The following is a 17,951-nucleotide window of genomic DNA, read 5'->3' on the forward strand; positions in this document are numbered from 1 at the left end:
TCTTTGGTGTTTGGTGAGATAATCATATGTCTTGTAACTTTGACTTAATATATTTAGTAATTTTATGCATTTAAAAAAAAATATTGAATTTCTGTGTTTACCTGAAGCAGCCCTTATTTGGTCTTGGTTGTTTCTCTCCTATTCCTTCTCCTTTTAAAATATTTTTGTTTCTTATCCAAATTTTATTTTTGTTTTATGCCCGCTAGTACATGTATACAGTTTGTCAAGTATATTAAAAGATTTTAGCAGTCTGTGGTTCATCATTTCTAATTGTAGTTTCTGACTATAGGTAACTTCTTTCAACCCTCTAGGCATTTTCCTTTTATATTAACCTGTACTTTTAAAAAGCTGTACCGCTGTTTAAAAAAATTCTCCGTCTTAGGTATCATCTTTTGATTTCCTACTGTGGAAGATGAGGGTTTATTAATTTCCTTATACATCTCCTTCACACACACACTTCCCATTCCTCATCCTAGTAATAGTTACATGTTTTTATTAAATTGACTTTAGAGTTTCCCTTTATTTCTGGGGATACTCTTACACCTCTCCTGTGTAAATCCCCTATTCTTGGATTAAGTTTTCCTCTTTCTAGGTGTACTCCCTTGTTTTGGGTGAGTAGCTTTCATCCGGCAGCTTCCTAGAAAGGGAGCTTAATGGGAGATAAATTTTTTGAGAGCTTTCAAGTCTCAAAATAATTTATACTTTGTACACTTTACTTGTATTCTTGCCTGGGTGTAAAATTATAGGTTGAAAATAATTTTCCTTTAATTTTAAAAATTATGTTTCTATTACCATTTAGCTTCCAATAATAGTACTTTTGAGATATTTGATGTCATTCTGATTCTCAGTCTTTTGCTTGTAACCTGTTTTATTTTTTTCTTTCTGGGAATTTTTAGGATATTCTGTATATCCCTAGTGTTCTGAACTTATTTATTTATTTATTTTTTGGTGCTAGGACATTTTATTTTTTGATAATTTCTTCTTCATTTTCTCTTTTCTTTTTGAGATGTTAGTTATTCAGCTGCTTGACACCCTGGACTGAATTTCTGACTTTGTTATTTCTATGCTCATTTTTATTTTTTGCCTTTTCTACTTTCTAGGAAATTTTCTTAACTTCATCTTTTTGCATAGAGCTAGTATTCAGCCAGTATACACTAGTGCTATCATACTAGTTATTGTAATATTAAAATACTTCCATACTACTTGGAAAATGGTTTCTGCCTCAAAAATAGTTTGGGTAACCAGCTGCATTCCAGATGCCCTGTACTGTCCTCCAGCCCTCTCTCCCCATACTTCTCTAAAATTCAGTAACTAAAGGTTTAATGTCCAATAGAGCAGAGTGCATCCATGATCCTGCTCTGGCTCTAGGTGAGCATGTTCTTATCTGTTTTAATTGGTGCCTATGCCTGTCAGCCCACCAGAAGTTCTACTTCCCAGACATTGTGATTAGTTTTTAAAGGAAACTTAGAGGGCTGGCCTGTACCCTTTATTTGGCATTGACAAATTCCAGGTGTGTACCACCAGAGGCCTGCCCTATCCCAGTTGCTTCTATCCTCATGTGTCTCCTGAGATGAACTTACCCTGTTGGAAGAAGATCATACTTATAGAAATGTTGGCACCCTTGTAGAGTGGTGACCTTCATATCGTTATTATTTTCAACATGATTCTTGTTTCTATCCTTCTGTTGAATTTTTAATTTCCATGATTATTTCAGCTACCATCTACCAAGAGTTTTCTTGTTATGAATGTTCCTTTTTTAAAAAAATAATAATATCCTGTCCTTTTTTCATGCATTTGAGAGGTGAATGTTAAAGATAGATGTTAGCTGGATCATTTAAGGTTTTATGAATAGTGGGGTGTTATAATTAAATTATAGTAAAGTATGGTTTATAGAATTTAGGACTCTGAATAGTTTCTGTATTTATGGTAAAGGAGGAGTTAATAAAATAGTTGCAAATTGTAATCAGTGTTTTAAAGAAAAACAAGGGACTGGGATAGAGAAAATGTAGGAAATGTAGAACACACTTACATGCCTATGTGTATCCATATTTATATGTATATATGCATAAATGTGTGTGTGTCTATGTATAGTGCTTAGGAAAGGCCTTTCCAGGAGGTGATATTTAAGTTGGAAGCACAAGACTACTGATGGAACTAGCTCTGTAAAGAGTAGGGAATGGAATTGACTGGGAAAAGGCCCTCAGGCCTTGAAGAGCAAGTTTGAGGAACTGCAAGTATAAAACCATGTGAATTTTATAGGGAGTGAGGCTAGAGATGAATTTGAAGAGATGGGCCAGCTATGGATAGGTATACTGGGTTCAGATGCTGCAAGTTCTGCAGAACCTTGAAGTCAGTCTTAATAAGGTAGTGGGAAGGTAGGTAGGCAGTGGGAAGCCACTGAAGAGTTTTACGCAAGAAACTGGCACGATCTTTTGCTTCTTTGTAGAGTGCTTTGGAGCATAGTAGGCAGCGATGAGAGATACTAGTTAGGCAGTTGTTACAGTCAGTAATTTAGGTGAGACAGAGAATGGTACTAATGGAGAGAGAATTAGAAAAAGTTACAATATATTTTGGGAGAAGTCTCAACAGTATTGCTTATATATTGCATGTAAAGTGTGATGGAATAACTGTGTGATGGATGACTTCAGGCCTGCTGGTTGAAAGTTAAATAGATTGTGGTAGATGTGCTTGATGTAAGTTCCGTGAGGACTGAGTATATATCGACCTTCTAAGTTCACTGCTGTATCCTTGACATCTAACATTTCCTAGCATTCCCAACAACCTAGTCCATAACAGGCACTCAGTAAATATTTATTGAATGAGTGAATATCAATGACTGGGGCAGAAAATAAGAAGTAAGGAACAAGGAACAGATTTGGTGGGCAACTCAGTAGATCAGTATTGAACTATTAAGCATTAGATATGTGAAACGACAGTAGCTATATACATACTATGAGTCCTGTCCTTTTATTTCACCATCTGCAGTTACTATTGGCTATCCTCATAGGATATACTGCTTTCATATGGATAGGTCTTTGGATGCTTCTTCTTTATTTCTTGACATTTAAGAATTTCTAGTTGATTTGGTTAAAATGTTTTTATTCTTCATAAAATTCTGAATGTCATTAAACAAATGTTATGAATGCTGACCTGAGGCATAAAATAGTCTATAGAGGTTTACTTTATCATGTCATATACCCTCAGTATGTGTGGGTATGTCTCTCTAAGGGGTAGTATTAAGGACTTTTAACTTAGACTTGATAATATGTTTCACAGCCTTTAGCCAGCATTTTAAAATACGGAAATTGCATTCGAAGTTGTAACTCTGAGCACTGGGAACGTATTTCTGGCCCCGCCCGTTTTGGCTGAGCAGCCTGTCGCGCCAGTGCAGTGGCACCACTGCCACCGTGGTGTCCTGGGGACCAGTTCTAGCAGGGACTCTCCTGGGTTTCCGACAACTTGTTGTTTCTCTGTATCTGTATCAGAGAAAGTAATTCTTGTTAGGAACCCACTGGCTGCTTTGAGTTAGAATGGAAGATAGATGTATAGCTTCGAATATAGACTTTTTTCACTTTCTCTGTGTTTATATTCAGTAAGAAATTTAACATTTCATGTTTAGGGCCCTTCTGTGTATTGTTTACTTTGAATGAGGGAAATAGGTTCTGTAACTATTTTTAAAAAAATCTTCAAAAAAGGATATGAAATGAACCTATAACAATATAAATGTGTGGCCTTTTTATTACTGATTCATAGATTTTTTATTTTTAAAATTTAGGACCTTCTTAATAATTTCATCAAGACAACTGAGAGTAATATAATGAAGCAGACCATTTGCAGTTATCTAGATTGTGAGCGATCTTGTGAAGCTGACATTTTAAAGAACACCAATTATAAGGTACTATAATTATCAATCAACTGTTTTAAAAATGTAATAGTAAAATTAAACTTAGGTGAAAATTATTATATTATCATTCATCAAAATACTCTTTAAAAAGTACTTCATTTATTGTTTATAGACTTTTTGATAGCAGCCATTCTGACCGACGTGAGATGGTACCTCACTGTGGTTTTGATTTGCATTTCTCTGATAATGACTGGTGTTGAGCATCTTTTCATGGCTGATTCATGTCAATGTATGGCAAAACTGCTACAATATTGTAAAGTAATTAGCCTCCAATTAAATACTTTTTTTAAAAAGTACTTCATTTAATTACAGAAAAATGCAGTTGAGAAGTTGTTTGACTCTTGAAAATCTCAAAAGCTTAGATTCCTTGTGATCAGGAATTATTTATATACTGTGAGTCTAAAAAAAAATGAATTGGCGCAGAGCCCCTGTTTGAGTTTCCTAGCCATACAGCAAATTCCGGTAGGCTGTCTATTTTATGTATGGTAATGTAAGTTTCCATGCTACTCTCCATCCATCTCACCCTCTCCTCCCCTCTCCCCATCTCCGTAAGTCTGTTCTCTGTGTCTGTTTCTCCACTGCTGCCCTGTAAATAGACTCTTCAGTACCATTTTTCTAGACTCTACATGTGTGCACTAGAACATGGCATTTATCTCTCTCTTTCTGAATTACTTCGCTCTGCTGTGTGACTCAGCAAACCCAGACAGGGGCCCTGTATCAGTCTGGAGGGGCGGGGCGGGGCGCGAGATGGGAAGGAGCTTCAAAAGAGAGGGGAGATGTGGATCCCTTTGGCTGATTCACGTTGAGGTTTGACAGAAAACAGCAAAATTCTGTAAAGCAATCATCCTTCAATAGTAAATTTTAAAAAATGAATTGGCTTTGCTAGGCCTTTTGTAATATTCACAAGTGCAGTAGCTCAGGAGCTGTTTCTCACCAATGTAGCAATCTAAGGTCTGGTGACTGATGACAAAGGAGTTTTGGGGAATAATGCTATGGAATTGGGGCTGAAGGAAAAGAGAAATGTAAAAGTTCTGATGAAGTGGGGCAGATAGCATGTTCATCTACAAAGGTCACTCACTGAGTTTCTGATACTTTGTTGTATGCAGCATATGAAAAATATTAATTAACTTATTCAAATTATTGCCTATTTTTTGTCTTTAATGATATAAAAATGATTTATATAGTTCTTTGATTACCAGTGATCTGTTGATAAATTTTCAATGTCATGTAAAACTCATCTAGTTATAGAATAATAAAAAGTGACTTAAGGTGATATTTTCTTTATCTACGTGGATTATTATTTCTTATCAACAGTTTTTACTCTTTTCCAGGGATTTTTTCAGTTAATGTGCAGTAAGAGCTGCTGTGTTTACTTCCATAAAATTTGTTGGAAAAAGTTCAAGAATTTAAAATATCCAGGTGAAAATGATCAGGTATTATATTTGTACTTCCTTTAAGACTTTACTAGAGCATATCCTCTTCTGCTCTTTCCTGCTTTTTTCTTCTTTCCCCTTCATTTCTTTCTGTTCACTTCCTTCCTCTTCCTTTCTTGCTCCATGTTTCTTTCCCTATTCTCTCTGATACTTTTCTCCTCACTGTTTGGTCATCATTACCATTTATTAAATATGTCTTTGTAGGAAATTCACATAAAGGACATAAAATCAAAGAATAGAATTGCTTAATAAAAAGAAAGGACAACTGTATAGTTTTAAGGGTAGAGAACAGTGATAAATTTTATAGTCTTCAAAAATATATCTGTTATTGAGAATTCCCTGGCAGTCCAGTGGCTGGGGCTTGGTGCTTTCACTGCCAGGCCTCGGCTTCAGTCTCTGGTAAGGAGACTAAGATCCCACAAGCTGCACGGTGTGGCCAAATAAAAACACCAACAGAAGACCTTCAAAATATATTTGTGTTATTTATATTTGTCTAAAATCATGTAACTAAATTGAAATTTTTCCACTGAAATTAAAGTAGAAATTGAAGGCCTGTGTCTATGTTAATTACTCTTTATTCTTTAATGAGGTAATGGCCATAAGTTGGGTCTATAATGTTTAATTCTAAAGTGTTTACATTGTGGAAACCACAGAAAACACTTATAAAGCAATTGTATATGGAGTTGAGTGTTCTGAGTTCAGGTCCAGATTGAGCCACTTACTAGGTTTTTTTTACACTAGGCTGAAACTCATTTTTCTAAGCCATAAAGTGAGGGTAGTAATACCTACTTTATAAGGTTGTGAAGATTAACAGATAAACTTGTACATTGTAAAAATCATTATATAAGGCATAGTTATTCATTTTTTAAGCAGTATGTAAATACTTTTCACTTTCTTTGATTGTTAGGGCAATCAGTATTACTCAACTTTAGAAAGACAAGCAAAAGAAAACTAAATAAATTAACCAGAGGAAATAGCAAGATCAGGATCAGAGGACTCAAATTTTTAATCTTTCTTTTCCACTGGAATCTTCACTTATCTAATAGAAATTCATTATTTCTTTTTGCACTTATTTAATTTGTATATTTTGCTTGAAGTTGCTATCACTGGGAGCATCAAATTCATTTTCGTTTATAATGTAACTATATAAAGATTTTGAAATATTAATAGAAATGATGAGAGAGAAAAGTGTGATCATACATTTTAAATAGGAAATCCATTGGTACAAGAAATGGACTATCTTTGAACAACTAACTCTCAAGTGTTTGTTCACATCTTTTGTTTTACTGTCTAGCAATATTTGCTTCTAAATTTATATAAATATAATCAGTTTTGCACATCAGTGGGTTTTTTCTGTTTTTATTGTTCATATTATTTTATCTATTGAAAATTTATTATTGTTTTCTATTGATAAAATTTATAGAGTTTTAGTGGAAAAAAATGTTTAAAGGAAGGATGTACGGGTGACATGGTAAGGATGCTACAATGTGAGGTACCTGGAATTGTCAAAATTTTGGTGAGTAACTTTCTCTTGTTTTTCTTGCTTTTCTTCACTGGAATGATGTTTTTGACTTGGAACAGATTTGGGAATTGTAATAATAGTAGCCTTGTCATATTCTCTTTGATGGTAACTAAGCTCTCTAACATTTTGTTGCATTGATTTCTCTAAAGTAGTATTTAAGTGGGACTTAAAAGCAAAAAAATCTTAAAAATAAAACACACACACACACACACAGAAACTGACAAAACAGGCCATGACTATACCAGTGAGGAAAGGCTATCACGCACAGAGGATGATAATCTAATTCTGCTACACGTATGCTTAAAGATAACTTCAGAGTGTCTGAGCCCTTTATAGCCTTGGTTTTGCTATTTCATTTTAATAAAATATCTCCTTGATTTTTCAGTTTATCAGTAAGTAAACCAAAATTTTAAAAATGTGTATATATATTATATTTAGGTATGATCTTCTTTTTTAGATTTGGCATTTATATCCTATGGTGGTATAAAGTAGAACTGGTTTTTAAGATCAGCTCTACTATTTGACTAAGATTGTTTATAGCTTGTTTCTTCTATTTTATTTGTTGTATATTCACTATAGTTTCATTCTCACTGTCTTCTTTCAAACATTAAGGCTAAGAAGTAACACTAAAGAATTTTGAAAATTGAACTACTTTAGGGCTTTTTTTTCCCCCATCACTTGCAGTTTGAAGTTGTGAGAAAGGATGAATATATAACCATTGAAAATTTAGGAGCAAGGTAAGTTTCAAATTAAATATTCTGCTTTTTTTTTTAGCATGTGTGTATTTTTCAGTTGCTTCTTTCTGTGTTTTCTGTTACTTTTTGGTGCTTCATTAAATTGAAACACACTATCAGTTGTGTGAAAAACTGTATTTAATTGACATTTGTTTACCCTTCTCCACCTCTTTGTAGATACTTAAATTCTAAAGAGGAAAGGAGAAATTATGTGGATGCTTTTACCTTAAGTATGAAAAGAATCCCTTCATGAAAACCAAACATATTTTTCTTAAAGTTATTTGAATTAGGTTGTTAAAAAAACTTTCTCCTAGCTTTCAAGACTCATCCAGGCCTCCAGGCTCATCTGAGAGTTAGAATCATTCTAGATGAGAAAGCTGTATTGTAACTGTATATACTGCTTATATATTATATATAAGCAGAAATTAATTGAGCTATAAATTGTTTCTGTTGAAATTAGGAATTTCAATATAAAACTTATCCTAATCCATTGATTCTCTTTTCTTCTGTTTAAAATGTCTACCATTTTTTAATCTACCAGGGTTAGACATTAATACCTAAGGCATCAGTTTTCCCTATGAGCTAATGAAACACAAAGCTTTATCTCTGCTTTAGATCTCACTCTCAAAACTCTAGGTCTATCTACCTGAATGCCAAATGTTTCCATTTTTATTTTTCAAAAAGATCTATAGTTCAATATGCCCACAGTTAGATTCACAATAATTCTTCCCAACACTGCTGTGTAACATTTTTTAGGTCCAATTAATTCAGCTTCTTAAATATATTGTACATGCCTCCTGACTTCTACCCTTGTGCTTCTGTTAAGCTTAATAAAGTTATTTTTCATTTGGAATTCTTAAATAGCTTCTAAACTTGTCTTTCTGGCTCCAGTCTTACCTTTCTTCAGTCTGACTGTTCAACAGTCTATAGACCTGTCTGTTCAGCCATTAAAATAGCTTTTTTAAAAGAAAATTGGAAATACTTCACTTCTCTGCTTGAAAATCCTTAAGAGACTTCTGGTTGTTCCTGGTTAAGTTCAGACTTCTTAGCTTGGTTCCTTAAGACTCTCTGGACCCTGCTATACTCACTGGTGTCATCGCTTGTCATTCTTTTCCTACTATAATATATGTAGCAACTATACTCAACTTCTTTTAGTTACTAAGTGTGCCATCTGTTTCACCTCTAGGATTTGCCCAGAATATTCCACTCCTTTGGATTTGGCTGGTTAAAACTTCTAGAAAGTCCTATTTACTTTGCATTAGGTGTTTCAATCACATATTCCCATTTTTTCTCCTGTTAAAACATTTACTAAGTTCTGTTGTACTTTCTTGGCTCTCTTCTCCATTTGACTATAGCCTCCATGAGGGCAAGAACTTTAACTTGCTTACTGGTATATTCCCGGTATGTAGCATAATGCCTGGCATATAGCTAGTACCCAACAGTTGCATGACAGGTGTGGAGATTCTGCAATGAGTGTGTTACTTTTGTTTTGATAGGCAGTTAACTTATTTGGAACTGAACTGCAAGGTTGTTTTTCTTGGCTAGTGGTTCCAGTTTCAATTCAGATCTTTTGTCTTTAGCTGAGCTGCTATGAATGAGTCTGTTCCACATATATGGTTTAGCTTTCAGTCAGAGATGTGGCCAAAAAACCTGGGGGATCTCTTCTCTGTTTCCTTTCTGGAATTCCCCCACACTCAATAGCCATGACTCCATGGCTTCAATTTTCTGGTTCCTTTAACCAGGGAGACCTTTGTTTTCCACTATGTTATAGTTGCGCCAAAGAATTGATGCTTTTGAACTGTGGTGTTGGAGAAGACTCTTGAGAGTCCCTCAGACTGCAAGGACATCCAACCAGTCCATCCTAAAGGAAATCAGTCCTGAATATTCATTTGAAAAGACCCTGATGCTGGGAAAGATTGATGGCAGGAGGAGAAGGGGATGACAGAGGATGAGATGGTTGGATGGCATCACCGACTCAGTGGACATGAGTTTGAGTAAACTGCAGGAGCTGGTGATAGACAGGGAGGCTGGCGTGCTGCAGTCCATGGGGTTGCAAAGAGTCAGACACGACTGAGCAACTGGACTGAACTGAACGTTATTCTTACTCTGAGACTAAAAGCTCTAACTAAAAGTGGTAAACTTAATTTCATGTAATTCTCTTCTCTTCTCCCTGAGCATACATATACCCTCTACATTTGATTTGTTTGGTTGGTTTGTTTCTTCCAAACACCTCTTTGGTGCCTCAAGAGTTGCTTTTTGTAATTTGTGTAAGTTTTATAGTTATTTTCTGTGGGAAAACCCTGGAATAATTGAACCTTATTATCAAAAGTGGAAGAGCTGTGATTTATGTCGGAGAGTGTTTTGCCTATGTTCTCCTCTAGGAGTTTTATAGTTTCTGGTCTTACATTTAGATCTTTAATCCATTTTGAGTTTATTTTTGTGTATGGTGTTAGAAAGTGTTCTAGTTTCATTCTTTTACAAGTGGTTGACCAGTTTTCCCAGCACCACTTGTTAAAGAGGTTGTCTTTTTTCCATTGTATATTCTTGCCTCCTTTGTCGAAGATAAGGTGTCCATAGGTTGTGGATTTATCTCTGGGCTTTCTATTTTGTTCCATTGATCTATATTTCTGTCTTTGTGCCAGTACCATACTGTCTTGATGACTGTGGCTTTGTAGTAGAGCCTGAAGTCAGGCAGGTTGATTCCTCCAGTTCCATATGACCCACCTCCCAGAATATTGGAAATAAAAGCAAAAATAAACAAATCGGACCTAATGAAACTTAAAAGCTTTTGCACTACAAAGGAAACTATAAGTAAGGTGAAAAGACAGCCCTCAGATTGGGAGAAAATAATAGCAAATGAAGCAACAGACAAAGGGTTAATCTCAAAAATATACAAGCAACTCCTGCAGCTCAATTCCAGAAAAATAAATGACCCAATCAAAAAATGGGCCAAAGAACTAAACAGACATTTCTCCAAAGAAGACATACAGATGGCTAACAAACACATGAAAAGATGCTCAACATCACTCAGAGAAATGCAAATCAGAGAAATGCAAATCAAAACCACATTCCACGCCAATCAGGATGGCTGCTATCCAAAAGTCTACAAGCAATAAATGCTGGAGAGGGTGTGGAGAAAAGGGAACCCTCTTACACTATTGGTTGGAATGCAAACTAGTACAGCCACTATGGAGAACAGTGTGGAGATTCCTTAAAAAACTGGAAATAGAACTGCCATATGACCCAGCAATCCCACTCCTGGGCATATACACCGAGGAAACCAGATCTGAAAGAGACACGTGTACCCCAATGTTCATTGCAGCACTGTTTATAATAGCCAAGACATGGAAGCAACCTAGATGCCCATCAGCAGACGAATGGATAAGGAAGCTGTGGTACATATACACCATGGAATATTACTCAGCCATTGAAAAGAATTCATTTGAATCCGTTCTAATGAGATGGATGAAACTGGAGCCCATTATACAGTGAAGTAAGCCAGAAAGATAAAGACCAATACAGTATACTAACTGCATATATATGGAATTTAGAAAGATGGTAACGATAACCCTATATGCAAAACAGAAAAAGAGACACAGATGAACACAACAGACTTTTGGAATCTGTGGGAGAAGGCGAGGCTGGGATGTTTTGAGAGAACAGCATCGAAACATGTATATTATCAAGGGTGAAACAGATCACCAGCCCAGGTTGGATGCATGAGACAAGTGCTTGGGGCTGGTGCATTGGGAAGACCCAGAGGGATGGGGTGGGGAGGGAAGACCCAGAGGGATGGGGTGGGGAGGGGAGATCGGGATGGGGAATACATGTAAATCCATGGCTGATTCATGTCAATGTATGGCAAAAACCACTACAATATTGTAAAGTAATTAGCCTCCAACTAATAAAAATAAATGGAAAAAAAAAAACAAAATGCATGGGAAAAAAAGTGGAAGAGCTACCTCATAAGGTTTTATGAATGAATAACAGAAATATTTGGTTGTTTTTTAACTTTAAAATGCTTTATTGTTATTAAAATATGCTTAAAGAAAAGCCCACAAAATATAAGTGCAGAGTTTAAAAAAGAATTATGAAGCATACAGTCTTGTGGCTTTACCCAAAGCACCGTTATGTTAGCACTCCAGAAGCATTCAGTTCCCCTCTTCCTAGGTAACTGTTAACCTGACTTTCACAGTAATCATCTCTTCATTTTCTTTATTAATATAAATGCATTTCTAAACACTGAGTTTTTTTATAGAGTTAGGCTTTTTTAAGCTATAGTTCATATACAGTAAAATTCACTTTTAAAATTCTTTAAATACAACCAGGTAACCACTACCGTGACCAATAGCTCTTCATCTTCCCTAGTCTCTATAAAATCTCTTACATAGTCATTCCTTTTCAACCTCCAAATCCTGGTAACCACTGATATGATTTCCATTCTGATTAATACTGCTTTTTTCTGACTATCCTCTAGTAGGAAGACCTTTAGCATCTGGATTTATTTTACTTAATGTAATGATTTTGAGATTCATCCTTGTTATTGCATGTATCAGTAGTTCAGTTTTTCTTTGTTGCTGAGTAGTCTTCCTTTGTATAGATGTGCCATAACTTATTTATCCATTTAACAATTGGTGACATTTGAAATGTGTCTGGTTTTTGACTTTATAAATAAGGCTGCTATACATATTCATATATTACTCTTTGTAGAAAGAGATGCTTTCATTTCTCTTGCGTAAATTCCTAGAAGCAGGATTGCTGAGTCATATGTTTTGTGATTAATGTTACAAGAAACTGCCAGACTGTTTTCAAAGTAGCTATACAGTTTATTATTCTCAACAGCATTGTAAGAGAATTACAGTTTCTCTGTATTCTGTTCAGCACTTGGTATTATTAAATTTAAAAATTTCAGCCATGTTAAAAGATATGTAATGGTATCTTATTGTGCTTTTAATTTTCATTTGCCTAAATTTTCAAAACTAGTTTTCTATTTTAGACCCTTTGCTCTTTCATGATAAATCTCAGAAACACCTTATAAATTTCTCTAGACTTCTTGCTGAGGTTTTGATTGCATTGAATTTGTAGGTCAGCTTGGGGATGATTTGTATCTTAGCAATACTGAGAATGCCCATCCATTAAGATGGTGTATAATTAATTTCATTTATTTGAGTCTTCTTTGATGTCTCTCAGAAATATTTTGTAGTCTTCTGTGTACAGTCTTATAAATATTTTGTTAGATTATCCATGTATATTTGACTTTTTATGCTACTGTAAATGATAATTATAAAACTTAAATTTCTAGTTATTTCTGTTATATAGAATTGATTTTTGTCGATTGAACTTATATCCTGTGACTTGCTACTTAATAATTCTAATATTATTTGTAGATTCCTTGAGGTTTTCTATAAATGATTATGCCCTCTGTGCATAATGACAGTTTTATTTCTGTTTTGCAACCTATTTGCTCTTTGTTTAGTTTTCTTTGCACGTTGCGTGAGCTGAGTTCTCTAGTGCAGTGTTGAATGCACGTGTGGGAGCAGGCAGTCACCTTGGCCTTTCCCAGACCTTAGGGAGAAGCCATCAGTTGAGTATGCTGTGAGCTGTAGAAGTTTTACAGATGCTCCTGTTCAGGTTGAAGAGATTCATTTCTCGTGCTACCTCTGTGAAAACATTTATCATGAATGGATAAGGAACTAATGCTTTTCAGCTTGCACTGAGATGATCATATGGTTTTGTCTTTATTGTTAATATGTTGAATTACATCAGTTTATTTTTAAATGTTGAATCATATGTGCTTTCCAGGAGCAAGTCATAATTGGTCGTGATCTTTATTTCATGTTGCTGCTTGTCTTTTATTTTTTAGCTTTATTGAGCTATAACTGGTATGTAATATTGTGTAGGTTTGTTATACAGTGTGATGCTTTTATATATGTATAATATTCACATATATGTTCATATATATTTATAGGAAACAGTTACCGCCCTAACATTAGTTAGTATATCCATCACCTCATACAGACTTTTTGTATGATGGGAATGTTTAAGACCTACTGTCCTTTTCGGCTGTGCCTTGTAGCGTGTAGAATATTAGCTCCTCAACTCAGGATCAAGCCTGAGCCTCCTGCATTGGAAGCATGAAGTCTTAACCACTGGACTGCCTGGGAAGTCCCTAAGATCTACTGTCTTCACAACTTTCAAGTATACATAATAGCATTGTTAATTATAGTCACGAGGTATCTTGGATCCCTGGTTTGTGCCTTTTGACCCCTTTACCCGTTTCTCCTCCTGTTGTAGAAACCAGTACTCGAGAAAGCAAGCCCCACACTGGGAGAGCTGGAGAACTCAGGTTTATTACACTGGGGGGTCCAGAGGAGTTCTTCACACTCCAAGCTCTGAGCCCCGAACAAAGGGGTTACAGAGATTTTTATACACGGACAGGCATGATTAAATGGGTTTGCGGGTTTGCAGGGGCTAGGGCGATTGCAAAGAGCAGGACAAAGGTGAGTGAGATAAGCTCCAGTTCCTAGTATTGTGAGTCCCTACTTTCTGAGACCTACGAGATCTAGATTTTGCAAGGAGCAAGCTGGGTTACAGAGGCAGAAGGAGCAGGAAGTTACATAAAATTTTAACTTTTCCTCTTCATTCCCCCTCTTGATGCTTCTATCACTCACTGTAGAAAGCATCATCTCATGTTTTGGTAGGACATTCAGAGCTCCCCATTGTTCAGGGGGCTATTTTGAGCTATTACCATTTGTAACTTTATGGATTTAATCTAAGAGGTTATGAACTGACAATTACAGTGAGAATACAAGGGCCACACAAGAGCACTGCAAAGAATGTGAAGAGAGGACCTGTTAAAGGGAGAAGCCATGGTGCTCAGCTCCAGATACTGTTCTAAATACCCCAGAAATTAGCTCGTTTCTCTCTCCTTTTTATGATTTATCTCCTTAGCTGTTGGGCCTAGTCCTTGAATATTTCTGATTGGTTTACATAAAAGCAGCATTCTTCAATTAAGAAGAGACAGAGTCCTCTCTTTTCAGCTGTCAGTAGGTCTAGCCCTCTCCTATTCTGTAAAACCACCTCAGCCAGGGAGTCCAGTTGGTCCTGTAATGAAAAGCACAGCAATAATACCAATGAGGGATAGAGGCCAGGGTTGACAATGAAAATCCATTGATACTTTGATAGCAGGATCTTCAAGCTTCCACCGTGCGTTGAGCAGCCAGCTGCTAGAGTGGGGCTGGAGCAAGGCTGAGGAATCCTCAGGCTCCTGCTGTGCATTGACTAGTCAGCTCCTGGAGGGACTAGAGCGGGGCTCAGCATCCTTCATGGGTGAGGGCCATTGTCTTTGGAACCAGACCTTGAGGAGGTTTCTTTGGGTCCCAAACTGCTTTCCAGGTGTCCTCATCAAGGAAGCACAGATTTCTTGACTCTGGTGTGGTGACATCTGTAACTTTAACAGCAGTAGGGGTTGCCAGGATGACCTTGTGAGAGCCTGTTCAAACTGAACAGGCTGAAGTGGTTCCTTCTTTTAATCTTTAACCCATATCTCATCTCCTGACTGATAGGGATGAACCCAGTTGCCCAAAGGAATGGGTGTCCTTTTTAAGGTTTCTCGGGCGATATGGCTGAAGATTTTTCCAGGGCCTGGAGGTGTCGGGACATCTCCAGATCAGCTAGTTGGTGGTGGTCTCCCTTGAGCTTTTCCATTACTGGGGGTGGTCTCCTGTATAAGATCTCAAAGGGAGAATAGCCTGAAGGCCTCAGGGTGCATTTATAGAGGGAGAGGAGAGCCCACAGAATGATAACACAGCTTGTTGTAGCATTGTCTGGGTGCTGGCTGGGTGGACATTCTTGTTGTGCTACTACTGGGAGAAACCAACTTAACAAGAAAGTTGAAGATATCTGGCCCGAAGATTAACAGGCGCAGGAAGCTGTCATGGGGCTGCCAGGAGAGCCAGGTTCAGGCATCGGTTGGCGACATTAGTGCTTCTCTGGGCATGAGAAGATGCAAGAATTTAGGAAGCTGTCGTGGGGCTGCCAGGAGAGCCAGGTTCAGGCATCGGTTGGCGACGTTAATGCTCCTCTAGGCATGAGAAGATGCAAGAATTTGGACTCATAAAAATCTTTACCTAAAAACATCTGACTTATCTGAAGGCCTGTTTTCTGGGTTTTTCCCAGAGCACAGAGTGCCTTATTTTTTGTCTTCATCCTGAACTCCTTTCAAGGGTGTGTTGAAGGTCAGCATTTTGTAGTGGTTATGATTTAGTCTTTGTAGAGGCAGCTGGCAAGGGCCACCTTCTAGTCAGCAGGGCCCCTTCATAGCCACATATTTGGCCATGTTTTGGGGGCATTTCATGGTCATCCTGTCCCATGGTGCTGCAAAGGCTCATTCTCAGGTCTAACAAAGATTCCATTGAGAGGCCACTCAATGTGTTGTCACTAGACCAGGCCTTGTAAGTAGCAAAAGTCTCTGGACCATACTTGTCTTACTAGCCTCTTGGTCCAGGAGAATATTTCCTCTTCTTGTTTCTTTCCATATCTAGAGTTACATTATTACAATTATTGAGCTCATATGGAACTGCATATCAGCATTTTATCACAGGCTTAGTCACACATTTGGTAACGTAAGAGATAATCTTCTGAAGCAAGCTACATAGAAAATAATATAGCTAGCAGTTAGCTAGTAAGGTCACAAGCAAGAATTTATGTCAAGAACTTTCATTGGGTATAGCCTGGTGTACCTCAGGTCATTTGACTCAGTTAAATGATTATAGCCAAGTTTTCATCTACTGGTTGTATATCATGGAGCATCTGACCTTTACCCAAAGACTGGTTACTGAGATAAGCTTTAGAAACAATCTTAGAGTGTCCTTTTTAATAACTTAATTAAAACTTTTGGCAATATAATATAACAAGGAACTATCTCAGAAGTGAGTCTTAGAAGCACAGACCTTAATTAACAAAACTAGAATTTAATATTCAGTGAAACATAATTTTTCTTTTCTTTTCGTTTTTGGAGAACTCATTGTGTGGGCATTAAGACTGTAGCCAGGTAAGGCTTTAACCCATCAAATAAAAATGAAGTCTGTCAGGAAGCTGGGAAAAGCCAGGCGGCCGTCGTGGATTTCCCATAGCCCTGGCTCTTTGATTTTAAGCTGTTGTTTATCTATTTTTAATTTCCTGATTTAGGAGCAAACTATTGCCATGTTTTAAGGACATCAGGATAGAAAAAGTCTAACTGTGAGGGGTTTTTTTGTTGTTGAAGCAGAATGAACTTTGTCTACATGTACCACAATCTTAAATGATGTTTATTTACTTTATCAAAGTTATAAAAAGATTTTGAAAACAAATATAAATCACTTAAATTTTTAGGCAAAGAAATTCATAATCTGTTATTGAAAGCTGCATTTTGAGAACTTTATTCTCTAAATAGAAGACCAAATTCCAGTCTGGTACCAGCTTACTGTTAATAACAAAATTTGTTTATTTACTTAATCTTAACTCTTTTCTATAAATCTTGAAGAACTAGCAGTATTTTTTTTAAAGGCATGAGAATAAAACCACAGAAAGCATGTTTAAAATTCGATTCTATAGCAATTGACAAAGAAACCTGGTTCATAACATTTTAATATGATAACTAGAATTATAATTGACCATATTTTATCAGGACATATCAGATCTATATGAATTTTACACAATTTTAGAATTTCTATATTAGTAACATCAACCATACAGTATAATCTGAAAAGATTTATCACCCCTTTAACAGTCTTTCCCTTGTGGCTCAGCTGGTAAAGAATCTGGCTGTAATGTGGGAGACCTGGGTTTGATCCCTGGGTTGGGAAGATCCCCTGGAGAAGGGAAAGGCCATCCAGTCCAGGATTCTGGCCTGGAGAATTCCATGGACTGGAGAAGTCCATGGGATCACAAAGAGTCGGACATAACTGAACAACTTTCACTTCACTTCAACAGTACTTCCCATGTAATTTAACATGTCCAGTGAACCCAGGTAGCTTAATAGCTCTTTGGGATGTCTCAGGGACCCTCTGAAGCATCCCAAAGTTAGCTAGAAGTCATTTAGGAAGTTTTATCAATAAATATCAAAAGGGTTATAATAGTCAGGCAGGATCATATACGTCACTGTGAAATAATAGTTATTCACTTAGCCAAAGTTAACAAAAGATTTTAAAGGTAAATTTAGAACAGATCAATTAAAAGGTAAAGAAACTTAAATCTATTATTGAAAGTAGTTCAACATCTGAAGAAAGTATGTCCTCTTAACAGAGAGAAAGGCCAAATTCAAGTTTTGCACCAGCTTACTTTAAACTCATCTAGGTAAACTTAATTAAATTTATTTT

General features: G+C 36.4%; 1 protein-coding gene across 10 annotated transcripts in view; it reads left to right on the forward strand.

Moving 5' to 3' along the window:
• The window catches only part of DZIP3 (DAZ interacting zinc finger protein 3), a 110,176-nt gene that overhangs the window by 35,637 nt on the left and 56,588 nt on the right, over window positions 1-17,951 (forward strand). For all 10 annotated transcript variants that reach the window (XM_043448611.1, XM_043448604.1, XM_043448608.1 and 7 more), the window contains 4 exons: window positions 3,776-3,895; window positions 5,236-5,337; window positions 6,761-6,853; window positions 7,544-7,596. In XM_043448611.1, coding sequence (XP_043304546.1) covers window positions 3,776-3,895; window positions 5,236-5,337; window positions 6,761-6,853; window positions 7,544-7,596 — 368 coding nt within the window. The remainder of the gene's footprint in view (window positions 1-3,775; window positions 3,896-5,235; window positions 5,338-6,760; window positions 6,854-7,543; window positions 7,597-17,951) is intronic.

Source organism: Cervus canadensis, chromosome 27 (assembly GCF_019320065.1).
Source record: "Cervus canadensis isolate Bull #8, Minnesota chromosome 27, ASM1932006v1, whole genome shotgun sequence".
Lineage (NCBI taxonomy): Eukaryota > Metazoa > Chordata > Mammalia > Artiodactyla > Cervidae > Cervus > Cervus canadensis.